The sequence below is a fragment of the Podarcis filfolensis genome (assembly GCF_964270895.1).
Source record: "Podarcis filfolensis genome assembly, chromosome: 4".
NCBI classification, from domain to species: domain Eukaryota; kingdom Metazoa; phylum Chordata; class Lepidosauria; order Squamata; family Lacertidae; genus Podarcis; species Podarcis filfolensis.
This window is the reverse complement of record NC_139607.1, coordinates 67,033,609-67,060,922: the sequence shown is the minus strand read 5'-3', so window position 1 is coordinate 67,060,922 and position 27,314 is coordinate 67,033,609. Positions and strand designations below refer to the sequence as shown.

The window sequence follows — 27,314 nt, the reverse complement described above, 5'->3', positions numbered from 1 at the left end:
TCTTCTTTTCTGCCCCTGTCACCAATATACAGCCACATATATAAAATTCACGTTCTGTTTCCTTCTTCTTTTTTAAAGTACATATTCAGTATGTCTGGCCTTGGGAGGAAAAGAAAGTAGCATTTCAGCTTGGAACATTGATTTGCAGAGGCGCCACACTCCACTTAGCATTGGCACTGGTTAAAGAACTACAAATCTCATCATCCCTGGCTATCGGCCCTGCTTCCTGCAGCTGCCTGGAGTTAATAATTCAGAACTTTTGGAGGGCCAAAGGTCCTCCACACCTGCTATAGAGCCCTCCCCACCAAGAGAGAGAGTGCTCTTTCCTTGAACATAGGAAACTGTCTTACACTGAGTCTGACCACTGGTCCATCTAGCTCAGTATTGTCTACACGGAGAGCAAGTGGCTCTCTAGCGTTTTAGGCCCTACCTGGACATGGCAAGGATTGAACACGGGACTTATTGCATGCAAGGAAATCTACCACTGTGGCGTGGCTCTTCCAAATGCTTGTAGTAAGTATTTTGATTTATCTGTTAAATTTGTATACCACCCTTCACCCAAAGATCACAGGGCAGTTCACAACATAAAAGATAAGGTGATGACTGTTCGTTTGTTGACTACAATCCTTACAGTATGACTCATTCTGTTGGAAGTGGATCTGAAGTGACAAATAACCTTCCACTGCCATGTTATAGAGTTGTATGAATTAATTCAAAGGAAATGCAGTGCATTAAAACCCCTTTTGTATTACAGGGATACTAGAATAATAGACCCTCTTCATAGCTTTCTTTTCCAGAACAAAAAAATTGAATTTTATCAGTATATGCAACCTAGCTGTTTGTACACGATTGGGGCAGTACTTTAAAAAAAAAAAATCCACAGATGCCTCATTTCTTTATCACGAACAGCATGCTGTGTGTGCAGTAGGATGAGCTCTAAGAGAGCTGAGTTACATAAGAAAATTTTTCAGGCGACATATTTAAAAATAAATGCATACCAGTACACAATATAAAATCTTGCAGGGAAATGAGGTCACCCACTGAATTTTTCATGTATTCAAGTCAAGCCAGGAGAGTCTGAGAATTATATAAACCAGAGAGCTCACATCTTGAGTATCTGAACAGTCGGGAATGTATGGAACAGGCTTGGCTGCAAATCTGAAAAGATGCAACATAGAATGACTATATATGAAGTACATGACGGCAGTTCTCTCAAGCGGCATGGAAAGGAGGGAGAAGGAAACATGATCAGCATACTCATGTGACAAACCTTTTGCTGGACTCAGGACCAGCCCTACCATTAGGCAGAGTGAGATAGCTGAGTCATCTCAATGGCAGATACTGTGTTTGTGTAGAAGTGGAAACCCTCATCATTTCTCCTGAAGATGCTGACCTTTTCCTTATGTTGAAGGACAGAGTTTCAATTGCCAAGTTGGTGGGCTTCTGTAATTGAAAAGGAGGTGCTGCCTTGTCCTTCGCTTCAGGACTGGATATCTGAATGCTTTCCCCATAGGCAAGGGAGGAAAACACACTCACATACCTACAAAATGGACGTTGTGGGGAAGAATTCTCCCTTTGCTAATTTTGCATGACAGGAGCTTTCAAAACACACATGGGAGCCTTCAAAGCATCATTCTCCAAGCTTTCATCTGAACCAGTACAAGCCAACGTTTTCGTGTAATGCCTGCCATGCAAGCAATAGAATGAGATCCTCTGGTCCAAGTTCAGCAGGCACAGCCCATGGTGGTGTCAAAGGCCATTGAATAATGAGCTGGTACTATAGATAAGCGGGACGCAGGTGGCGCTGTGGGTTAAACCACAGAGCCTAGGACTTGCTGATCAGAAGGTTGGCGGTTCGAATCCCTGCGACGGAGTGTGCTCCCATTGCTCGGTCCCTGCTCCTACCAACCTAGCAGATCGAAAGCACGCCAAAGTGCAAGTAGATAAATAGGTACCACTCCAGTGGGAAGGTAAACGGCATTTCCGTGCACTGCTCTGGTTTGCCAGAAGCGGCTTAGTCGTGCTGGCCACATGACCCGGAAGCTGTACGCCGGCTCCCTCGGCCAATAAAGCGAGATGAGCGCCGCAACCCCAGAGTCATCCGTGACTGGACCTAATGGCCAGGGGTCCCTTCACCTTTACTATAGATAAGCAGAACTGAGGTGGTCACCTCAGTTTAGGTATCATGAAAGGCAAAGAAATTGCTAGCTATTTGAATTACTATTATCATACCATTACATTTGCAGACAGAGATGCTGGTGGGCTTTTCTTCCTCAGCTGCCAAAACAACTTGTTCATTTGATGTCCTGGCCTTCGGTGCTGTGCATCTTGCCTTCGGGGTGGGAGCGCCATTTGCTGTCTCAGCTCAGGCAGCAAAGCATCTTGGGCTGGTCTTGAACAGCTGTTGTCACGGCCCACCATACACCTTTGCTTGCTACCCACAGCTCTGCATATGACAAAGCTTGCTTAGTCAGAACTGGAAAAGTTCTAGACTTTTGAAGAATGTGGAATATTCTGTCCGGCACTGCATTGCAGGGAATTGGGGTGGAGGATGGGGAACTCTGTCCTCCTCTGAGATGGCATTTAGCGGCTTAGCTTTCTTATTTCCATTGAAGCAGATGAAAATAGTCACCTTCTTTGAATTTACACTGGTGATTTTTGCTGTTTATTGACAATACGTCTTTGCTGCTGTTTTACGGGCTCTGTTCCATGCATTTTCTGCAGGTTTGTCTTGGGTTTAAAGAAGCCAACACCGAACGGATGTAATCGGGAGAGTATTTTTAATAGCAATCTTCCTGGGCACCATGACAACGGCTGCAGCATAAGAACGTAGAAGTGAGTACCAAAGCCTAGAATACAAGGAGTGACAGCAGCAGAAGTGTGTGCAGAGGAGCAGGCTGCAGAGGATTGAGATGAATAGGGATCCTTTTCTGGCCATGACAGAGTAGGAGGGCCTCTTTAATAGCTCTTAGCAACGCCCCTGCTTTGACCCTCCTCATCTGTGAGGAAAATCAAATCAATACAGCCTTCTTCAGATCACGATGCTCCCACAGCAGCAGTTCCAGAAGCAGCAGAGCATCGCAGCAGCCTTCGACTCTTCATAAATTTTACCAACATTTCTTGCTTCGATGGTCTCCGCATTTCTGGACCCAGATCACTGCTGAAAATCACCAGATCACCTGCGTCACTGAAAGGCTATTCCAAGTTGTCCTGTAATAGACTTTTTTTTGCTTTTAATTCCTTTGGATTTGCTGGCAATTGCAATGTTAATATGAAATGCTTACATCTCTTCCTAGCAACGACAGAAATTTCACTTGCAGCCGAAATGTCAGCTTTGATGATTTCATGCAAGCACACACAAACCCTTTACTGGCATCACAGTTTATGAGGCTTTTGATTTTGATTTTTTTTGTAATGCATTTGGGATTGTGTAGTAATCCCTTTCCAGGATGTTCAGAATAGATGCTGGGTAATAGATGCTCAGCGCTTTGCACCTCTTGCAAATTAAATAAAGTGGTTTTTCTTCTTCCTAGAGATGGCCAACAGAGGACCCAGCTATGGTTTAAGCCGAGAAGTCCAGGAAAAGATCGAACAGAAATATGACACAGAACTGGAGAGTCGGCTGGTGGACTGGATTATCATACAGTGTGGTGAAAACACAGAGCATCCCCCTCCCGGAAGGCAACATTTCCAGAAATGGTTAATGGATGGAACAGTAAGTAATAGTCTGATGTTGCATCAATAATAATAATGTGTGCTTTAAGATTTGCTCCTTAACTTTTGCCCTCTGCAGCTCCTTTGGAGAAAGCTAATCAATTACCTTGGACAGTGTTTCCCCACCCCCCACCCCCGGCAACAACCCTACTTCCATATAAACCCTGTAGAAATCATTAGGTAACAAAGTAATATTTTGGGATTGGAATTTAACTTTACATTTTACCAAGAGTATCAATTTCATTTCTAAACAGTTTTTCTCTTTTAGGACAATTAAAATATTTAAAACAATTGCTTATTATGATCAGGAGGTTTTAGAAACAATAGCCAGTATATGTGCATAGAGACAGATGGGCAGATTATATAATTCGGTAACTATTTCTCTGACAATTAGAAGAACAGATTTGCTTTTCTTTTCTTTTTTTTTAGCTGAGCTTTTAATACCAGGTTTATCTTCTTTAGAAACCAGTCAGTGTTGGTTTTTAAAAAGAAAAGAAAAAGTAAAATGTGCTATGCTACATTCCTGATCTGGTTTTGTAAACATCCTGAAGACTTTAAATGACGTGTTGGATTTATTTTTTTAAACCAAATAAGCACAAAGATGCTGTCCTTTGCCCTGGAGATATAAGACATGGCAAATTATTGAGCCTCTGGCATTGTGTTTTTAACAGTATACCAAATGGAAGCACTTACAGTTGGACTCCAGCTACCGTTTTGCTCTCCCACACAACTGTCAATTGTTATGTAACCTTTAGCGAATGATTTGATTTTGTCCGCCTGAGTACATCCATGCATGTTTGGTCCAGCTGCAGAAATGGAAGCTTTGGCTTGCATTTTTTTAAAAAAAAAACTTATTTGCTTCTAACACATTCAGAATTATTCTCAGTTGTTATTTTATTTGATTTTTGAGAAGATTTCCTTCCGTGAGTGGCACCAGAGCACCCACACCATAAACTCAATAGCGTGTACATGTTGTCTTTAGTCAGCTGGAACTAATTGATTTTCCCCCCTCTTCATTTCTGCTTCTATCTTTAATCTCCCAGCTGCTGTGCAAGTTAATAAACAGTTTACATCCCAAGGGGAAAGAACCCATTCCAAAGATCACAGAATCAAAGATGGCTTTCAAGCAAATGGAGCAAATTTCCCAATTCTTGAAAGCGGCAGAAATCTATGGAATACGAACAACAGATATTTTCCAGACAGTGGATTTATGGGAAGGTACCAATATCCATTTATATGAGCTTTTATTGAAGGGACAATTGCCTTCTTTATATTACGCTACTTAGACTGATGCTAATCATGCGCGTCTCTAGGGTGAAAATTCCCTGATGTCATTATCTTTCTCTTCTGTTTCTGTTGTGTCACAACCATGTTTTTCCCAGCTTGTTATCTTCTCTGAGAGATTTTATATTTTTTCCAGGAGTTTATGGCATCTTTTGTACTAATCCATAACTGAAAAATATATCAATTTGATGGAAACCAATCAAATCTAAGAGAAAGGGTAGTTTCTATAGAAGGTTCAGCAGAAACTGTGGTAATATCCAATTTTCACTATGAACAGTATTCCCACAACAGTGTCCATTTTCATGCTTGAGTGAGGCAGAGGAGGCTATCTAAAGTAACCCAGTCAGGGCAAACTGTTGGATTGGGCCGGGCCTGGACCAGGACCTGGACTGGAACTCCAAATTTACATGGTCTTACTCCATTGCTGGAAGATGGGGCAATTCCCAGCTAGCATTTAGGCCAAAGATAGGGAGACTATGGCTCTCCATTGTTGAATTCCAATTCCCATCAGCCCCAGTCAGCATGGTCCACAATAAGGTTTCTGAAATAAGGAACACTGTCTCATTTCTATGCTGCTGTTATGCTCTGGAATTAAAGCATGCTCCTAAATGCCAGGGGACATCTAGTAACCTTGAATGTTCATACTCACACGGGAAATATCCACTAGCAAAGTACAGGACTTCTTTTAACAACTTATAGATCAACTACTAATCCTCTTCTTGCCAATAGCAAGCCCAAACTGTTAAGCATGTTGTCCATTACTTTCTGGAAGGCCCATAGCTCTGTTGTAGAGCAACTGCTTTGCATGTAGAAAGTTCTGAGTTCAGTCCTCAGCATCTTCAGATATGAGCTGGGAAAGACTTCTTGTCTGAAACCCTGGAGAGCTGCTGTCAGTCAGTGCAGCCAATATTAAGCAAGATGGGTCAATGGATCTGACTCAATAGAAGACAGCATCATGTGTTCCTACCATGAACAACATGTGCGCATTTTGAAGATGTTTGCCCAACTGTCTGATCATATTATAACTCAGAAACTCAAAGGAAGAGAGTTGTACGTAGTCATGTACAGCATACAGAGAATTCTTGAACTAAATTTTGCTAACACTTCAAGCTTTGGTCAGAATTTTGGGTTAGAAGATAGGATTCAGAGTCGTTTGCGATTTAGGCTGCAATCCAAACCTCCCTCCCCTTTGCCGGTGGGGTTGTATGGAGCAGCGAAACCACCACCACATCTGTAGTTGTACTCCTGCAATGCACAGTGGGTGGGGAGCAGGCAGATCACTGAAGCAGTCTGGGAGTTGGTGCAGCGATCAGGTCCTAAGCCATTGCATGACAGCAGTGAAATCAGCTCAGGGTCCAACCCATCCAGGGTCCACACTGGCTCAGTCTCTCTCAGTCACCCGTGGAATGCCTTCTTTTAAGGCTTTCCACTGGCTCCCACCAGCAGGAATTTTGCCAGCGGCCTACCCACCAGCTGACACATCCAGCAGGTGATAGGAGGCTGGCTTAGCTGGGCAGAGGGACATCTCTGTTCATTTCAACCCCAGTCAGTGGGACGCAAGGAGGGGATGCAGTGATTTGGCCACTAGTGTTTTGCTTGTTTTCTGAGCTCAAGACTGCAACATCTTTCATTTTCACAATCTAATTCAACAGTTTCCCTTCATCTTTGATTTGTTTTCCCTTCCTAAAACTCTCTCTCTCTCTCTTTGGAGGACTAGAGTTACCGTCAACCCATGTGATGATTTGAATCCACTTTACACAATGAGTTGTTTCCCAGAACCTCTACTCGGTGTCTACGTATGTACACCTTCCAGAAAAGTAGCCATGTTAAAATCTTTTCATGCATGACATTTTTCTCACATGGAGCTAATTCCTGTGTAAGAAAAAGCATGCATGCAGCAGCTGTCTAATCTGTGTACATGATTCAAGACAAAAACACAAATCAGTTTTCACAACCAACTCATTCTTCCGTTTTCTTTGGTTTTGATTATTTTCTATTTCTTAGTCCTATGTAGCAATCAACAAACCATCCACTTCCCCTCCTTTCTGTTCATTCTGTGTTTTAAATTAGATTATGAGCCTGCAGGCTTGTCTAACCCATTTACTGTGACTTTTGCATCCATAGTCCTTTTATAGATATGTAATGACGATAATGGCCAGGAAGGCTTGAGACAGCGTCAGCTGAAAGCCCTAAAGAATGTGGCTACTAGCTCTCAGGGGAGAAGGCTGAAGCAAGCTCTTCTTCCTGTGGCTGAAGTCCTTTCTTGGGCTTACTTACACATTGCCCCCCCCCCCCAAAAAAAGGCAAATTGCATGTGCTAATTTTTATGTATTTGCAAATAATGACTATAATTTACACAGAAATACAATACTAAAAGGGGTGTGGGTGGCGCTGTGGGTTAAACCACAGAGCCTAGGACTTGCCGATCAAAAGGTCGGCGGTTCGAATCCCCGCGACGGGGTGAGCTCCTGTTGCTCGGTCCCTGCTCCTGCCAACCTAGCAGTCCAAAAGCACCTCAAAGTGCAAATAGAAAAATAGGTACCGCTCTGGCGGGAAGGTAAGCGGCGTTTCCGTGCGCTGCTCTGTTTTGCCAGAAGCGGCTTAGTCATGCTGGCCACATGACCCGGAAGCTGTACGCCGGCACCCTCGGCCAATAAAGCGAGATGAGCGCCGCAACCCCAGAATCTGCCAAGACTGGACCTAATGGTCAGGGGTCCCTTTACTTTTACCTCTACAATACTAAAATAGGGTAAATAGGTGACTGTTTGCCTGCTTGGTCCAGGTGCTAAATCTTGATGTGAAACTTCAAGGACGCTGCTCTCCTCCCTTCGTGTAGGATCTTTATCTGTAAGCTGAACTTGGACCAAACTTGGACCTCCTCAAAGAGCGGATTGTGTTCTGTAAAGTAAGACATATGGCCCACCCTCTCATTTCCCTTTTGCCTCCATGGGGCAAGATAGGGAATAATCCTACTGGAAGCTGGTGAAAAACATGCAGGTGTAAAACAAGCTCACATAAAGTAGCACCATACCCAAACTGCATTCAGCAATGGAGCTGCTGCTGCTGCTCTGCCAAACCCTGGCAGAGGGGAGCCATTAAACCTGTGTTCTGTGCCAGGTTGCCTGATTACATGACTGAGTGGAACAGGCTTAGGATCCAGCCTAAGTCTGCTCTCTCTGGTGCTTCCTCTACCATGACCTTGGAGTGTCCCTTTTTGGGGACTTACACTGGCCTCAGATCAGTGAGCTTCACCTCATTTGGGACGGGCAAGTTATGCCAGCGTATCTTTGACTGAGCCAAGGTTGGAAACTTAATGTCAGCTGAGCCTGGCTGAGCAAATGGACACAGAATATAGAGAGCTGAATTTAAGATTCAGAAAATGAGTAAATGGGAGAGCTAAAATTTATGGATTTGCCTTTCCCTAATTATAATTATTATAAGGGACACGGGTGGCACTGTGGTATAAACCACTGAGCCTTGGGCTTGCCAATCAGAAGGTAGGCGGTTCAAATCCCTGCAACGGGGTGAGCTCCCGTTGCTCGGTCCCAGCTCCTGCCCACCTAGCAGTCCGAAAGCACGTCAAAGTGCAAGTAAATAAATAGGTACCGCTCCGGCGGGAAGGTAAACGGCTTTTCCGTGCGCTGCTCTGGTTCACCAGAAGCGGCTTAGTCATGCTGGCTGCATGACATGGAAGCTGCAAGCCGGCTCCTTCAGCCTATAGAGCGAGACGAGCGCCGCAACCCCAGAGTTGTCCTCGACTGGACCTAATGGTCAGGGGTCCCTTTACCTTTACCTAATTATAGAACAGGGGTAGGGAACCTGTAACCCACCATATAGTGGTGGGCACCAACTCCCATAAGCCCCAGTCAGCATGGCCAAGCATCAGCAGATGATGATAGCTGCAGTCCTGCCATGTCTGGAGAGTCACAGGTCCCCCAGCCCTGCAAGAAAAGCTTAGAACAGAACTTGAAGATCCTGGGTGTATTTATTCATCATTTGTTGATCTGGAGTTCTGAGTTCCTGAACTGTACTGAGATCAACTACTTGGGACAGCCATTTTCAAGCCATGATTTGCAGTGTGCTATAACAGAATGCAGGGCTGGAAAAGGCTTCTGCTTGGGCCATTTGCAGGAGTTTAAAATATGTGTATGTTTGTGGAACATTGTGGGTGCAGGCTCCACTCTGTGTGTTCATTAAAGCACCTGTCCTCCTGTTCATTCAACAACAGAAGATGTGTTAGATGGAAGGAGGAGCTTGTTGCTATGATGCTCTCCCCTCCATATTTCTGGTACGTGTTTTGTGTTTGTGTTTTATGTTTATTACATTTATACACCACACTTTCTTCCAAGGAGCTCAAGGTGGTCTACATGGGTCTCCTCCTCCCCATTTCATCCCCACAACAACCCTGTGAGGAAGGTGAGGCTGAGAGATGGTGACCAGCCCAAGCTCACCCAGTGAGCTTCATGGCTGAGTGGGGATTCAGTTTGGGGCTGAGATTAAGAAATCATGTAGGAATTTACGGTTGGGGTGAGATTTGATCTAAGACACCTTCCCAGTTTAAAGCTCAGACTCCTGGCTCTCACAACAGCCTAATTGATCAATTGGCTGTATTCCTATGCTGTTTTAAAGGTAAAAGTAAAGGTAAAGGTAAAGGGACCCCTGACCATTAGGTTCAGTCGTGGCCGACTCTGGGGTTGCGGTGCTCATCTCACTTTATTGGCCAAGGGAGCCGGTGTACAGCTTCCGGGTCATGTGGCCAGCATGACTAAGCCGCTTCTGGCGAACCAGAGCAGCGCACGGAAATGCCGTTTACCTTCCTGCCGGAGCGGTACCTATTTATCTCCTTGCACTTTGACGTGCTTTCGAACTGCTAGGTTGGCAGGAGCAGGGACCAAGCAACAGGAGCTCACCCTGTTGTGGGGATTCGAACCACCGACCTTCTGATCAGCAAGCCCAAGGCTCTGTGGTTTAACCCACAGTGCCACCCGTGTCCTGTTTTAGATTCAAACAAATCCTCAAACTGCTTGCAAATGATAAATAACAATAACAGAACAGAACCTCACAAGTAGAGCATAAATCATATAATGTAATTAACCAATTATTGGTAAAATGACTTCCAATCTGGTGCTCTGGCGATTGTCAACAGGCTTGCACCAGAGCGTCCTTGTGCCAGAGCGCTGGACCAAAAAACCAGATATTCCAGGATCCAAACTGAAGCCAGGATTGGCTTCTGTGATCCAGGATAGCCTGCTTAAAATGGGACACGGATATTTGGAAGCATCGTGTGGTTGTAGAATCTAGCCATCAAAGGCCATCGCCTCCTACTTTAATGCTACCTCTTTCTGCTGCCCCAGACCATCTCCCTGCCTTTGTTAAATGAAGATAGCAAAGCTGATTTACTTTGGGACTGCTGGGAAGATTAATGAGTTGAATGATGTTTCTAACAAGGATTGGTATGAAATCAGCGGCAGCCTATTTCCACAATAAACACAGTCACTTTCCTCTGCAGTAGCTCCAGCAGTGAGTTCTCTTTCCACACACTGTGCTCCATGGTTTTCAATATTGTTGTGCCACTTTAGATTTGAGGTTAAGTGGGGTCACGCATCAGTCTCTCTGCAATTAGGTCAATTTAAGGCCCCATCTGCACTATACAGAGTTCCTTGGGAAGAGGGTTTGACTGTTAAACCTCTTCGGGAATCTTAGCTCTGTGAAGGGAACAGGGCTCTCAGCACCTTTAACAAAAGACAGGATCCAGAATTCTTTGGGAGAGGCACGGTTGTTTAAAGAGGTATGATACAGCTTGAGATGTATGGTGGAGATGCAGACTAACACCAAGCTTTGCAAAGGGAAGCATTTTTATGTGGAAGGATTGGCTTGCTAAAATGGGGAGACCGAGGGATCAGTGTAGGGTCTTGTCTTGACACAAGGAAGGGATCTGACTGGTAGTGGAAGGGCAATGAGTTCACTGGACATGGAGCAAAGTGTGAGGCATAAGCAGAGAAGGCGTATGAGCAGTCCTAAGTTAAGTGTGCTGTATACAGAGCTATACACAGAATGGGCAGGCCCAGACTTCAGTATTTATAGTTTTAGGAATTAGGGATGAAGGAGAAATTTGATTCAATTCACCTTTAAAGACAAACTTATCTAATTCCAAAAACAATTCATCCTCCAAAATTCACACTTCTCCAAATTTTACAATGTCAGGTAGCATTCACAGAGATGTGCACACTAGTGTAAAGTGTTGGGGGGATGTATATATTGGTGAAAATAACACCCCAAACTGCACTGTATTGGGGGGAATTGCAGAACTACCCCAGTGTCAACTGCAAACCATGCAGTTTGCAAGGTGAAAGAAGCAGCAGTTCTGGGTGAGGGAAACCCTGATGGTGCCCATGAGACCAGAAGAGAAACAGAAAACATAATGGGATAACAAAGCCTTGGGGATTTCTGGGATTGAACTGGTGTCTATACAGTACTGCCAAAACTACAACCGAACTACGTAGCAGTAAAGAATCTCTCTCTTCCTCTGCCTTTCTAGGGAAGGACATGGCTGCTGTACAAAGAACTTTAATGGCTTTGGGCAGTGAAGCCGTCACAAGGGATGACGGATGCTATAGAGGGGATCCAGCCTGGTTTCATAGGTAAGGATCTATAGCTCTTCCCTGGATCCCCTGGGGCCATGTTTTGGGTGTAGACTAAATGTGTCAATCAGCACCAAATTCACCGTTTTCTGAATTCATATTGTCAATCTTTGAGCAGGGTGGTTCCCAAATCTCCACCCCCCACCCACCCCAATGGGTCACATGAAAATTGCTGAGAGTTTTGGTGGACCTCTTAATTATTTTTCTGTTGTTGGAGGAATTCTAATGCACTGGGAGGTATGGCCTTAAATTGTATTTTTACTAGGGCTGCTATATGTCCAGAATTTGCTGGACCCTCTTTTTTTTGAGATTTTGCTAAAAAAAAAGTTCCACAACTTTGGCCAATTTTTTTTGAAATATGGCAACCCTAGTTAATGGGTTAACCAGAAGGTTGGTGGTTCAAGCCTATCCAGGGGCTGCTGTGGGCAGGATTATGTTTTAGCAAAATCTCAAAAAAGAGAAGTTTTTGAGGTATTTTTTAGGGAAATTCACCAAAATCTACATTTCCAACATGGGTTGCAATACATCTGGATTTTTCTGGACATTTAAGTGATTTCTGCCTGGGCGCTGTTACAGTCTGCTGAATCTCGGCTACGTCTGGGAAATTCCGAACATATGGCAACCCTACATTAACTGACCCATTGCATCACATAATATAGTCATCTAATTGTCTACAGATGATTCTAAACTTCTAAATAAATTTCTAAATAATTTCCCACTGTATTCATATGTGAAACCAGGAGGAGGAGGCAATACCCCAGAGGCTGACTGAATATTGGAGGTGGGATGAAGGAAGAGTGCTATGAAAGATTGTCATAAAAAGGCTGCTAGAATTACGGCACACGAGGCCCTTTTTCAAATTCTGATAAGCAGTTTCATCCCCCTAAGATAATTCCAAAGACATTTGTATTCATAATCAAATAAATGTATTGCATGCTGTGTGCTTTTAAAAATGGAGCCTCTCCTCAAAGTTTTGTTGTTGAACTCTGTTATCCGATTTGTGCAAATTAATCGGCAGCTGTGACTAAATCATCCAGAACCTGCAATGAAACCTTTTTAAAAAAATAAAAAAGCAAATATACACCAGTGTAAGAGAGCCAACTTTTCTGGACAACTCATTGCAGAGTTGGCATTTTATGCATTTTGTAACACCAGCTCCTGGGACAATGGTGCTCAGTCTTCAACATTCTTGCCTTAATCTAGCAGATCATTTGGGCATCCACTTAAGTGTTTTGCTGGATGGTGGCCAGATTACTTAAGACCTCAGCCATTGGGAAAGCGTTATATTGATTTGGCCATGCTAAAAGATTTTTTCCCCTCTATTTTGTGGGCATAGCTAATGCATCAACAGCAGCAAACCCAGGAGATCTAGTTTTCTGATCTTTAGGGTGGATGGGAACCTTTCTAAGAAGCATCAGAAGCTGTCTAAACTCTAGAACAGCCTTCCCCAGCCTGCTGCCTTCCAGATACGTTGGGACTCAGCACTGGCCCATTAGTCAGGGATGATGGGAGTTGTAGTCCAATTGAAAACATCTGGAGGACACCAGGTAGGAGGAAGGCCGCTCTAGTAGGAGTCTTTCTCTGATCATGCCCCACTTGCTTTGCCCTTTGCTGTCCTCTGGATGAGAGCTACAGCACTTACTGTACCTGTGTTCCTTTTTAAGGAAAATGAATGCGAGGAATTAAAGCCCAGAACATGTACCACTTTTGATCTGCTTCACCAATCCACCTAAGTGCTCAAAGCGATGTGCAAATGAGAACTAACTTCAGGCTTGTCACATTTACAAATTCTTCTTCACAGGAAAGCACAAAAGAACCGGCGAGGGTTTTCGGAAGAGCAGCTTCGTCAAGGACAGAATGTCATCGGTCTCCAAATGGGGAGCAACAAGGGAGCGTCTCAGTCTGGGATGACGGGATACGGCATGCCAAGACAGATCATATAGGTCACATTCTCCACCTTTAAACACACACTCACACAATCTACAGCATGGCCTGACTGGGAAAAAAAATATAGCTAGTTAATGTTCATGCTAAAAAGAAAAAAAAATCTGCTTCTAAGTTTCCCTTCTAAGATTTTTGGATTTCTTTTTCCAGCTGCAACCTTTCAACCTGAAATGTGGACCTGTGTGCTTGATGTGTACCACTTCGCACAGCACATTGATGCCCTGTGATGTTCGTTTCTGAACTATGCAAAGACTGTTTTTCTGTATTTATTTGCAGTTTGTTACCTTCTGTACTTGTGTCTTATTGAACTTGCTCTCTTGCACCTCGGCAATCTTCTTCTCCACTCTACTGGTGAAATAATTTGCTCTTCTAAAAATAAAAATAAATCAGGGGAAAAAACAATCTGGAAAAAGACTTGCTCTGTAAAGAGAAAAACACAAGGCTTTCTGTAGAGCAAAGCCAGGGTCTGATTTAATTGTTCCAAGAGGCAAGGAGGGAGAATATGTTTTGCAGTGTTTGATACCAATGAGAAGAATGCGCCTAACTTTGAGCTCTAACATGGGCTGTGATGCTGATGAGGATGATCCCAGTGAGGGGGGGGCACCAAACCTGCAGCTTCAACCAGGTGCTATATGTCCAGATCCGCTATACCAGGGATGGCCAACAGGTAGATTGCAATCTACTGGTAGATCGTGGGGTGCCTGTGGTAGATCACGGTAGATCGGGGGACTGCTTCCACTCCCCCCCCCAAAAAAACAACTTTGAGCTCCCCCAAAAAGCTCAACAACTTTGACTTTCTAAGAAAAGCCCAACAACTTTGGTCAATCCAGTGGGTAGATCACCGCCAGCTTTTTTTATAGCAGGAGTAGATCGCAGTCTCTTGGAAGTTGGACAAGCCTGTGCTATACCTAGAAGAAATGAATGGGCTGACCTAACACAGGAAAGGTTGAATGAGCCAAACAATCCTATATTTATTTTAGGCTTGGTATGAATGTTTGCTGTTGCTAAACTGGCTTAATGGGTGCTTCATCCAATATATTCTTAGCCCTGGAAAGGAAGGAGAAACACAGAAGAAATCTTTATTTAAAGAATCCCAGGCCAGCCACACACCCAGCAGGCACATCCCAAGCAGGCCCACCACACACCCAGTTTTTAATTTTGTTTTTTGGAAATACACCAACAGCATCCTTGAGAACCTTGCTGGGTATGGTGGATCCATGGAATCCAAAGACATGATGGAAGTGATGCCTTCATGGCCAGAGGCAGTAATGCTTCTGATGCCAGTTGCTGGATGCCCCATGAGGGTGGGGATGCTGTTGTCTTGCTTGTGGGTTTCCTGAAAGCATCTGGTTGGCCACTGTGAGAACAGGATGCTGGAACAGGATCCTGCTCTAGAGGGTAGGACTCGAACCAATGGCTTCAAGTTACAAGAAAGGAGATTCCGACTAAACATACAGGAAAACTTTCTCACAGTAAGAGCTGTTTGACAGTAGGATAGACTCCCTCGGGAGGTGGTGGGCTCTCCTTCTTTGGAGGTATTTAAGCAAAGGCTTGGTGGCCATCGGTCATGGATGCTTTAGCTGGGATTCCTGCATTGCAGGGGGTTGGACTAGACAGGGTCCCTTCCAATTCTACAATTCTGTGATTCTATGATTCTGTGACTGGATAGGCCATAATGTTTTTTTCATTGAATTGTAGAGTTGGAAGGGACCCTGAGAATCATCTGGTCCAACCCCCTGTAATGCAGGAATCACAACTAAAGCATCCATGACAGATGACCATCCATCCTCTGCTTAAAAAGCTCCAGGGGAGGAGAACCCACCACCTTTCATGGGAGTCTGTTCCACTCTTGAACAGCTCTTACTGTCAGAAAGCTCTTCCTGATGTTCAGTCAGAATCTCTTCTCTTGTAACTTGAAGCTGTTGGTTCGGATCCTACCCTCCACAGCTGGAGAAAACAAGCTTGTTCCATGTGACAGCCCTTTAGATATTTGAAGGTGGCTATCATATCTCATCTCAGTCTCATCTTAGGCTAAACATATGGAGCTCCTTCAACCATTCTTCATAAGGCTTGGTCTCCAGACCCTTGATCATCTTGGTTGTTGTCCTCTGCACATGTTCCAGGCTGTAAATATCCTTCTTAAATTGTAATGCCCAGAACTGGACACAGTACTCCGGGTGTGGTCTGATAGAGCAGGAATATGCCTCCACATTGCCCAGAAACAGAGGGCTTCTTGCTGGCCAGCCTGGTGATATGGTCAGACAACATGCAGAACACTAACAGTGACACCAAATTATCCTGAACATAAGAGTCCCAGGCTGCTCCCACCATGGGCACTTACTATGAAACCAACTCTATTGGTTTATGACTTACCTTTCTAATTCATTTTCTCTCCTCCTCCCTTCCCATTGCAGCGGAAAGTAGGCAGGAGTGGGAGTCCTACAAAGCTTAGAGGGAGCATTTAAACATCTCTCTACACCCAGTGGTCTCAAGGAAAATTGTCCCCCAACTTCTGGGGTTGGAAGGAGAATAGCTATTCAATTTCTAAAAGCATGCTTGTAAATTGTCTACATCTGGAAGTGCCCTTCTCCCAAATAATATAGAGAGTAAACACACAGCTCCTGTGTGATTCCCAACAGGCCTGCAGGAAGGCATCTGAGACCCAAATACTGCACTGTGCACACACAAGCATCCCTGGCCTTAGCATTAATCAGTCTAAATTTGGCACCATTCAGCCTGTTCCATTTTTAGAGAAATGTGATGCCATCTTCTTTCTCTATATACTGATTCTATGATGAATTATGGTTCAATAAAACCAGGCACAACTAAGATAATAAAGACTGCAATGGACAATAGGATCCTAAAACATCATCCGTCATACCTATATCCTGCTATATTTCAAAGAACACTTTTTGAAATGGCAAACGCTGAAAAGGTTTCTTAACTATTATAGGGTAAGACACATCATAAGCTATTCCAGACCTGCATTGTTCAGGGGTTTGCGCACTAGCAAAAGAACCTTGAACCTGGCACATGCAGCATTGCTGCCTGAGGCAGTCACCTCACTCTGCCTAATGGTAGGAATGGCCGCAGCGATAATCCGTAAAGCTGCATGCTTTGCCTGCTAGATGATGGCACATACTAAACAGAAGCTGCTCAAAGTCACATGATCATAGCAGTCCTCCGGTTTAGTTTTGGTCAGACAATGGCCTCCCACAAAAGCAAGAACCAGTATGCTTCTCTCTTCCTACATCCAGCCTGGTCTGCTCTGCTCTGAATGCGTCAGCCCAAGCAAAGCTTATTACAACAGGCAGGAAACACAATAAATCCTAGGATATCCAGTTAGCCAGTTCAATCAAATCAAGGCTTGGGAACATTACAGTAATACAATACAAGTAAGCTTTAATTGACAAAGGAGGGGGAAAGATGGAAGGAAGGATTCGCCACCGCCCCCCCACCCGCCGCTGCCGCCACACACACACTGTGGGAGTTTGCTCATTAGCAAATGTGGCTGGTTTATTGTGAAACATTTCAGTTGTTCCTGTCACCCACTGTTACTAAGTAAGCGAGAGAAATGGTGTTGAAATGATCTCCTACAGGCCTTTCCACACACCCCTTCCATTTACTGCTCATCTGCTCCCTCTTCTTCAAATCCCCATCTTTCAAGATGGGTTGTAGCCATGGGAGGTTTTTGGGGACCTGGCCATTGAAGTGATTCAAGTTTCCTCCTTTAAATGCCCAGCTTTCACTAAAAATAAAAGTTCCTATGGAGATATAAAGATATATCCCCATATAAGTCTGGCACTGTTTTACTTTAATCTTTTTTTTTTAATCATCCAGCAAAAGAGAAAGATAATCTTTGTGCTGATGATATTTTAGTATCCTATTGTTGGCTGCAGTTTTTATTATCTTAAAAGATGACTGGTTTTATTGTGTTTTATTTATCAATTTTATTTATTCATCATGGGTCCAATATATATTGAAAAAACAAAGTATTTTTTGTCTGAATTTAGCACCTTTTTTTAAAAAAAGGAAAAGGCTTATGTGTTCAGGTACCACTAGATTCATGCCTATATCCTCAAGCTGCAGTAACTTAAACTTATCCAAGCAATAGCAGCTAGCTGGGAATCATTGATGGCTATACTATATTCAGAGTGACATCTCAGTCAGAACAGATGTGAAGGATGTTATCTTAGAAGCGATTAGTAAACATTCTCAGTGTACAGTTTTCTGAGAGAATCTGCATCAGGGATGGGAAACCTGTGACCCTTCAGACAGGGCCAGTCCTATCATTAGGCAATGTGAGACAGCTGCCTCAGGCAGTCTATAATCAGTTCTGTATGCACAATGGGAAAAGGAGCACCATCTAGTCCTTAATCTCAGGCAGTGAAATGTTTTGAGCCAGCCCTGCCTTCAGATGCTGGGGAACTCCTAACACCCAGCAGTGCCAGCCAGCCAGCATGGACAGAGATGTTGGGAACTGGCATGCAGCAATATCTGCAGAGTCATGGATTAGCCCTGCCAATCTACCTCAAGTAGAGTCTCCATGAGTCAGCTCTGTGTCTGTAAGGGAGATCTTTCAGAACCTGTAAGAACAGCCATTCCACTGGCCAGTTTTGAATGGAAAAGTGACCCTCCCATCCTTCCAGGTGACTGGAAAATTAACATTTCCAGCTTCGTGTGTATTTCACCCACACCCAGACGATAGTTGTTCAGGGCTGCAACCTCAGGTTTCTGTCAATGCATCATCTGTGACCTTAAATAATGTTATAAAATAGAGACTTACTGCTGTGTTGGAGCAGCAGGAATAAATATGGCTAGAGTTGTGATGAATTTAGTACTGCATACTGTGCTGTGACCTTTAGTTCTAATGAGATTTCTCTGGAATGGCCCCCATGATAGAAATTTTCTCTTGCTGCCCTGATAATGGATCAATCCTAGCAGAAAATTATTCGTGGCAGCAGATAGACAATGCTTTGGAGCTGAGGCCTGTAACTGTATAGTCTGGAGTGCAGGCAGATCTTCTGCTCAGAAGAAGAATCAACAAAATATAATCCTTTAATTGTCTAGTGTCTTAATATTTGCTGATATGGTCAACAACCAAAGGGAAATCAGGAAAAAGAAAGGAAGATATATACAGTATTTGCTTTGGGGCATCTTCATTCTCTTCTGTTCTGTCTTATTTAGTAAGCATGTAAACAATAACAGGTATACATAAATAACCCATTTAAAATGTGTATCATTCAAAATCTCAGATACAACGTAATCTGTGGACCTATTGCAGCCAACCTTTTAATAGCTGTGCATGCAATGAATTCTTATACTTTGGCAATCCTGGTTTGTATAAACAAGCACTGCTGAATCAGGATAGGCTGAATGAGAGCTTGCTCATACAAATCAACCTTTAGTGATTTATGATTTAGTTGATTATATAAATGACTCTGAGATTTCCCCAGATATTTGCCTTGTTGCTACGTGTGCAGTTGAGACAGCTAGACAAAGACAAATTTTGCTATTGATAATGTTCATTCAATAAATCATGCATATCAAAGGAGGATTGGATTGTAAGGGGGGGGAATATACAAGTCACACAGCTTCACAGATGATAGGGAAATGGCAATATATTTATAATCTTTGGGGCTTATTATGTCTATGGAACTGTAAGCTATTAACTGGTTAACATTTCCCATTTGGAGGACAGTTTCTAAAAGCCACATGTCCATGTCCCTAAGCTATCTCTTGCTAAAGTGCTTGTTCAATAATGTGTGAAATGCAATGAAGTGTGATGGGTTTGCACATGACTGCTTGGTTTCTGTTGATGGGTAAAGGAAATTATAAAGGTGCAAACAGAGGCCTGAAATGCTAATTTAGTTTGGTTATCAGTCCGGTGCTTTTAGAAGTGATTAAACTATTGTTTTAGGTAGAATTCTTATAATTCCTAAGATATACTATAGGTCTTGGCTAGTGAGCAATCCACTGGGATTTCACTTTTTGAAGATCATTTCTCAGTCTTGAGCAGCAGCAAACTGAAGGAGCCAACCTGGATCTTAGTAGTTTCTGGGTGCACCAATCTATTCAATATTATTATCGCCTAGCTTTTAAGACTGGCGGTATGAAGGATGGGATGTTCTGTGGAGAGAGGAGATTCCTTCCCATTTATTCTTCCTCCCATTGCTGCAGTCCTGCTCCTTCACCATCCAACTTGTCTTGTCTCCTGCCAGGGATGCCACGTAATCTCCCTGTGCTTTGGTTCCTTCCCTTTCAGCTCCTTGGGTTGTATAGTGTGGTTTGTTGTCTGCTGCAGTACTGACACTGGTGTGTAGGTCAACCAAAGATTAGAAGGACTCCTCTCTTTCAAAAAAAACCCCTCCATGTAACAGAGATAGCACTGGAAAGAGATGTTAGTCAACACAGTTCAGGTGACCTAAACTGTCCATCACAGCATCATCTCTACAACAGGGGCACTCTGGTCTGTGGTGGCTATTTTTTTTTTATGCAAGGGCCACATTTGCCCTTTACGAACCTTCTGGGGGCCACTCCACACAAGAGTGTGCACATATCTTGCAACCAGTGATGGCTGGTAGGGTGAAAGGTTGGGAGACTGACAGCAGATGGAGTCAGAGCCAATGACAGGAGTAGACAACAAATTCTAATTTTGCCCCCATCCCCCTCCCTGCTGGTTTCTACATGAGCAGCAATGCAGACTAAGGAGGATGAAGCTAACAGGCCTTGCCACTCCTGCGGTGTGGGTCTGGCTGAAGCTGGTGGGGCAGAGCCCCATTTGCTCCTATGAAACACTGCTTGTAATAATAAATATAGTTTAGTATGAAAGGATTAGCATATTGTGTAAACTGATGGCATCCCATTCCTTGCAGATGTGAGAATTAAAAGGTATTGGCTAAACAACAAAGGGGCAAAAATGCAGTTTTGTCTGCTGCTGCTGCTGCTGCTAATTGTGATAACAGTGATGGTTTTAAGAATTAGAGTGAAAGAGTAAAATGTTGCGAGGTTCCAGATGGTTTGTGAAAAGGCTGAATAATTGCTAGTATAATCACTCATTCGCGTAAGTGGGATTCTCAAAAGATGGCAAGAATCTGGAGTGGCTGCCATAATAGTTGGAACAGAAGTCGCTTTCTAAACTGCAACATTCAACCAGAATGCTTTTTGTGCTACAGCGGGAAGACTGCCCTAAATGTTTGATGGACAGTGAATCTGATCCCTGTGAAATGCTGAGCTGTCCAATTTCTCACAAGGAACGGGTCGAGAATTCGGTTAAGCATCTGAATGCCTGGAAAAGAATCAGCTGCTCAATTTCTGCTCGTCATGCAGCTGTTGAAAGGCACAGGAGCCTTGCCAGAATAAAAAGGATGGAAACGTTCCCTAACTCTATAGAGCAAGAGAACACCATCCCAGCAAAAGAAGAAATTTCCAGTGTGAAGATTACATATCTTGAGTTAGAGCCTTTAAATATCATACAAGGCAGTTATAGCCCACAAGGCAGTGGAGGTTTAGGATCAGAGTTTTCATTCTCTTAGATGGACTACCTTCCCAGGTTCTTGAGCCCCATCTGCCCCTCACTTCCCTCTGAAGCACATGCAGAAACTGCCTTCTTGACCATTGAACCCACTATCGGTGTCATCTCCTCCGTTTACCAGAATCTGTATTTGCATGCAGGGGAAGTCCCTAAGTCATTAAGGGTTTGAGACCCATTGACTACCCTCACTTGGTTTTGCTGGCCAGTTGAAGATGTTTCCAGGGTGTGGCCACTGTTGTTATTGTTGTTGTTGTTGTTGCTGCTGTTAATAATAATAATAATAATAATAATAATAATAATAATAATATGCCATCCAGAGGCGGAGGAGAGGAAATGAGAGTCCTGTTGCATGACTCTGTTGGTACAGCATTGGATACACAGCCCCTTTTTAATTGCTTTTGCAGTCAATTTCATAGCACAATTTCACCCTGCCCTATAAGACAATGCTGTAAATCAATAAACTAATATATTCCAAACTGTTTATACTGTTTGTTTTTGCTGCTCCCTCTTTTTATGCATAGGGTCCCTTTTCCAGACAACCATTCAACAGTTTACCTTGGCACACAACTACAAGAGCAATGTCTTAAAGGGATTCTTGTTCACATGATATGTGTATTATGTGCTAAGCATGAATTCTGACAGAGAGCTCAGAAGAAAGAATGCTGTCTGGTTGCCATTGTCAGTATTGCAAGGCCACTGCTATAAGTGCCACATGTGCCTCTCACTCACAATAGGCTGTGCTTTGAGAGCAGCAACTGGGTAATGTGAGCAGTCCCTTAAGAATTTGAATCTACGATTTTCTGTACCTTGAATTCCCGCTGGAATAGGTTGATGCAGGCAAACTGGATCCACAGACGTAGATAAAGGTAGCATTTTACAAAGCAATGAGAGATTGCTGGCTTCAGTTGAATAAAAGCAGCTTTAGGGATTCGTATAGCAAAGAATTGTGATACTCCCTGATGCCTGACCTTCTGAAACTGTGTCTAGAGAAATGGACCTAGTTTACAAATTTGGCAAATCACTTACACGACTTTAAGTTGATTTTACGCTTATGACATATATCAAGATGAACTTGACATTCAGTAATGGAATCGACACAAGATAATATCACCAAGGCAACTATCGGTAAACAAACAATAAACGTCCATAAAATGGCAAAAGTAGTTTCTTTCCCAAATAGGTTTTATCTTAAACAATAGCAAGCACAGTAAATAAAGAGTTCACTTTTAATATATCAGTGGTTCAGTGCTCATTTCTTCTCTTTCCAAAATAGATTTTATCTTGAACAATTGCAAATGTAGTAATAGAGAGTCCAAGTGTGATATAACAGTGGTTCAGTGTTTGGACATCATTCTGGTAATCTGACGTTTCATCACTAGAGAGCTTAGTCATCGATAGTAGTCAGTGGCGTAGCGTGGGGGGTGCAGGGGGGGCGGGCCGCACCGGGCGCAACATCTGGGGTTAGGGCAAATCCATGGGTTAGGGAGCGCAAATCCACGGGTTAGGGGGTGCAAATCCACGGGTTAGGGGGCGCAAATTACTTGCCTTGCCCCGGGTGCTGACAACCCACGCTACGCCACTGATAGTAGTACATAATAAACAAGAGAAGACAGTATGTAAACGACTTAAAGCAGGGGTATATCTGTCCCCATCTGCCTGTTTTCCATCAGGAGGAGCACAGAAAGAGGACGGTGTCCTTCAGTTTGTTGAGCTTTACAAATGACATGATGGGGCACCACCGCAGACCTGACCTTCAGTTGGTCATGTTGCTGTTGCTTGCTGGGAGGCAGGGGGCACTGGGGAGGTTGTTGTGATGCAAATACACCAGCAGAAGTGTTGGATGGGCTCTGCCAGTGCATTCGCACTGCACTGAAGTTGCCACCACCTCCCCCTCTACTACCCAGTATGCATAGGAGCCACCTCCTAGGGTTTGAGGAGTCTTCAGCAAACCCAAAAAAATATTTGAGGGGGCTGAGGGCCCAAAAGTTGATGGGAATTGCCATTCAAGTGGTGTGTTTGCACCACATCATGTGATCGATTATGTGGGGTGGGGCTTACCTGTTCCCCTGCCCCCAATATTTTATTCAAGTTGGCACCCCTGCCAGTAAGCAGTAGGAAAACACCCAACTGGAGGTCAAACGCCTACCACTGGTATGGCACATTACACAGAGGCTGTTTTAAAGTAGCAGCTGATACCACATGGCCAGATTGTTTGCATGGTGTGGCTCGTTCTGCTGACTGGATGAAAGTCACCCTGCCATCTCAGACCTTTCATGCTGGGCACTTGCAGTCCAGTTTTGTTAGATGACTCTGGGTTTTAGAATTATGAGAGAGGGAAAGAAATATCTCTGCATCTCCTTTCTCCAAGCCAAGCATAATTTTTGCACCACCATACAGCCCCTGGGAATCACAGGTGACTTTTGGGCCATTATTCCAAGGAAGTGAACCCAACATTTAAAGCCCAATTTCAGATCTACGTTGCTTTAGAGTCCACTAATTCCAAGCACAAGGATTTTTTTTACTATTTAAGGCTTTATCCCTAGCCCTACTTACCTGTGGGGAAAGCCCCACTGAATTCAGTAGGACTTCAATCTGTATCTGTATCTCTTTCCTGCAGAATGGGACTGTCACAAGTAGTACAAAATAATAATCAAATCCATTTTCTGTAGAGTGTACAAAAACCTCCAGGGGGAAAGACCACTCCCTTTTTATGGAAAAAAAAATTTAGACGAATATAATGCTTGCCAGAGACAATGATGTCAATATATATCTTTAGCACAATTAAATTTAATATTATACTCTCTTTCCATCTTCTTGATTTCATTTTTTAAAATCTGTCTCGCTGAGGGGGAAAGCAGGATATTCCTTAAGTAAATCTCAATATATATGGAATACCTGTTTCCAGCAAAGTATAGGAGTAGTTTTTGATTTGTTTTGTTTTCTATGCTGGCAAAAAGGTGCTTTTCAAGATGTCATAGGCTACATAATTTTAATGGAAGTGAAATGTTTGGGTTTACTTCTACATCTAAAAATAAGCTATTGAGCTGATGACTAAGCTTCCTTGCTCATTTAAGAGCCTCTCTTTAAATACAATAATGGTTCAATCACCTGGGATACATATTCCTAATTTTGGAGGAAATTATTGATTGAATGAAACTGAAGGCAGTGTCCCTGTCTGTCTTCTTTGTGATACGAACTATGGAGAACAAAAAGTCATTTGGCACCTCAAAGACTAACAAACCTGTTATGGGGCAAGCTTTCATGGACTGCAGTCCACTTCACCAGATGCATGATGTAATCCTAAATTGGCAAGCACCTGTCCATAGGGGGTGGAAATGCAGAGGAGTGAGGTCAGGGGGCATGAAGGGCAAAAACAGAAGAGTACAGCAGTTAGCAGGAAACAGACTAGTGACAGTGGAAAATACAGCATTGGTAATAACACAAACATTTTGGCACTGGTAAGCCAATTAGCACCAGTTGATGAAAAAATACATTCACACTTCCACCGCTAACAGTTTCAAAGTTGACAGGAACAGCATCTTCCAACCATCAACTGCCTGTTCTTAGCATCTGTTACTCCAAGATAAACTGTTCAAGAGACTGTTGATATATCACATCAATGGAAAGAGAAGCTGATGAGACTTTCTTTTGGTCACTTGGATGAAAGGGTAATGAAGCAAAAATGTTAGCCAATAGGAATTGATGCGTCTTCTGTGTCCTTAAAATGTCACAGGGAGCTGAATGGATGATTAGCTATAATATGTGCTCTGTTACCCTTTCAATATCCATGGCCTATCATAGAGAAGAAATATGCTAACTTCATCTACATAAATTCATTTCAATTTGCTGGATTACACTTGTTACAACTGCGTTATAAGCCAGACATTTTATTCTCTGTTGATGACAGTTATAGATTGGGTCTGGAAACACTATGAAACTTATTTTTTAAGAAACGCCCCCCCACCAGTCTTTAATTTTCACAAGTCAAATGTTGAAATTCAGCAGAAATCGATGGATTTCAATTACAAGCTGGATATTAATCAACAAAAGAATCTACTGCCAGCCATAAGAGTCAAAGATCTGAGCTGCCCATGTGTTTGACTGTGAGGAATGTCCCTCAAGAAAAGAACTGAAATCTAGTTGTATGTGGTAGTGGTAAGGGACCATTTCCCCATGATGTTGGGTTTCTTTAATATTGTGCTGGTCCTTCTACAATGCAGGATGGTCTTGTTGGATATGAAGGCAGTACAAAGAAACAGCTGGGCTGAATTATCTTTGCAGCTGGTGTGACAGACAAGAGCCACAGTGTCCTCTAGTGGTTGTGAGTTCCAATTAACACAGGAGACTGACTTCTACCAGGCCAGCCCATTGGTCAGCCACATATTAGCTACTCTGACCAGCTGCAAGGCTGCCTGGAAGAGGTCATTCTACCTGCAGGACATGTACTCTACCGCTGAGCTCTCTGCTACCTTTCCCAGCATCTCACAGGAGAGTTTACAAAGATGGTTGAACATTCAGGAATAGCTCCTTATCTGTTTTTGGAAAGGGCTAGGGGTAATGACAAGAGTTTTCTTGGGTTTGCTTTAACTGTACAACACTGAATTTATGCTGTTTGTGAGCAGCAGTTCACTCTGTGTGACATATTAGGGCATGCCATTTTAGGGGGTGAAACGTAGTTTTTTCCATTTACTTCAGTGAGGAGTCTTAAAAACATGTTTTTTGGTGTGAAGAATTCAAATATGCTCTAAGTTTTGTGGTTGGACAACACTCAGCTTGGTCAAGGTTTGATGAAGGAGACATGAACTGCTTTCAGAAACCCAAGAAATTTAATTTCACCTTCTGAAAATGTCAGGGAATGCTAAATAATAGTAATAAGAAATAAGAAATAATACTGATATATAATATAACTGCAAGTGCTAGGCAATCATTTTTAATGATTTCTATGCAATTTTACGCATGCTCTACTTACCAAGCAAAGCTAAATTATATTAATTTAACCAGAATAACTTTTGAATTCCCAAGTCATGTTACAACTTTTTAGCACTGCTCATTTTTAAAATTTGAAAGTAAAAAAATTCAGTCAAAATGCCCTAATGTTATATGCAGGAGATGTGGTAAGACTGAGTCTCAGCTTCATGCATGCCTCTGACCTGAGTTGTATACCCTAACCACACAACCAGGTCATCTGTTACCATTTATTTTCTTTATACAAGTTACATACCAGTTATTATAAAAGAGCTCCCTCTGCTATCCTCATGTGACCCCCTGCACCTCACCCCCATCTGCCTCAAGAGGTTAGAGAAATAGATTTGGATGGTGGCACAGGCTCACACCTGATTATCTTGCAATGTTCTGCCACAGTTTACTGTTATATTGAAACAGGACTGCTAAACTACTTAAAGTCTACAGCATAGTTATACTCTTAGACTGATGTGTGAACCTGAATGTTCTGTTTAATTGAAAGAAGCAAGGGATAAATCACTAAGAGGAGGCAAAAGGTATCAAAAGGCCACATCCATCTAGGTTCAGAATTAGGTTAGTGCAAAAAGATCTTATGCAACCGACATGCAGAACTCTGCTGTTCTAGTGGTGCCCAGCTGCAATGCCAGCATCGCCATGTGCAGTGCATGGGAACCAACTTCCTGGACCCCGCAAAGTTGATGGGCATTCCCATTCAAAGGATGTGTGTGCACTGTGTCATGTGATCAGTTATGTGGGGCAGGGCTTTCCTGGGCCCCCACAATACTTTATTCAAGTTGGCATCCTTGGCGCAGTACTGGGTTTCCCAATAAGCAGACTAAGCACTTCCTTAGGGCACCTACGAAGTGGGGGCACCAAAAAAGGAGATTTTTAAAAATAGAATTTAACATCTGATATTTCAAAAACAACAACATTGAAGTAGTCATCAAAAACAGAACTTTGTGAGACTTCGTTACACCCCATTCCCTCTTCTTTCCCTGCTGTTCTGTTTTAATTACTTTTAATTACTTATCCTTACCTAAACCAGCAGGCACCCTGAGAGGCGCTGCCATTGAAAGGTGTCTAAGCCTTGCTGCTAACAATGTTAAAGTATACATAATATACAAATACAATATTTTTTAATGTACTGTAGTAGTAGGAAGATAATTTGAGCAGCCAAATTTGGAGTCCAGTGCTGCTTGATAATGTTTTGTTTCTTTTGAAATGTTCACAGCAGC

At 43.1% G+C, this 27,314-nt stretch overlaps 1 protein-coding gene across 2 annotated transcripts; it reads left to right on the top strand.

Moving 5' to 3' along the window:
- The first annotated feature begins 83 nt into the window (after nt 1-83).
- TAGLN3 (transgelin 3) lies at nt 84-13,982 on the top strand. 2 transcript variants are annotated; one of them, XM_083611759.1, is made up of 6 exons: nt 84-513; nt 2,725-2,835; nt 3,534-3,715; nt 4,758-4,932; nt 11,537-11,639; nt 13,441-13,982. In XM_083611759.1, exons 3-6 carry the CDS (start codon nt 3,536-3,538, stop codon nt 13,580-13,582), a joined length of 600 nt encoding a protein of 199 aa, XP_083467885.1. In that variant the 5' UTR covers nt 84-513; nt 2,725-2,835; nt 3,534-3,535; the 3' UTR covers nt 13,583-13,982. The 2 variants fall into 2 exon arrangements, with proteins under 2 accessions (XP_083467885.1, XP_083467884.1); XM_083611758.1 differs by lacking the exons at nt 84-513; nt 2,725-2,835 and adding an exon at nt 2,856-3,212.
- Nucleotides 13,983-27,314: the final 13,332 nt, after the last annotated feature.

Bases quoted from the DNA above. Each gene is read 5' to 3' on its own strand.
- TAGLN3 (XM_083611759.1), top strand. From the start codon at position 3,536: ATGGCCAACAGAGGACCCAGCTATGGTTTAAGCCGAGAAGTCCAGGAA. The intron at 3,716-4,757 runs GTAAGTAATAGT...TTAATCTCCCAG, and splicing joins AATGGTTAATGGATGGAACA to CTGCTGTGCAAGTTAATAAA. The intron at 4,933-11,536 runs GTACCAATATCC...CTGCCTTTCTAG, and splicing joins GACAGTGGATTTATGGGAAG to GGAAGGACATGGCTGCTGTA.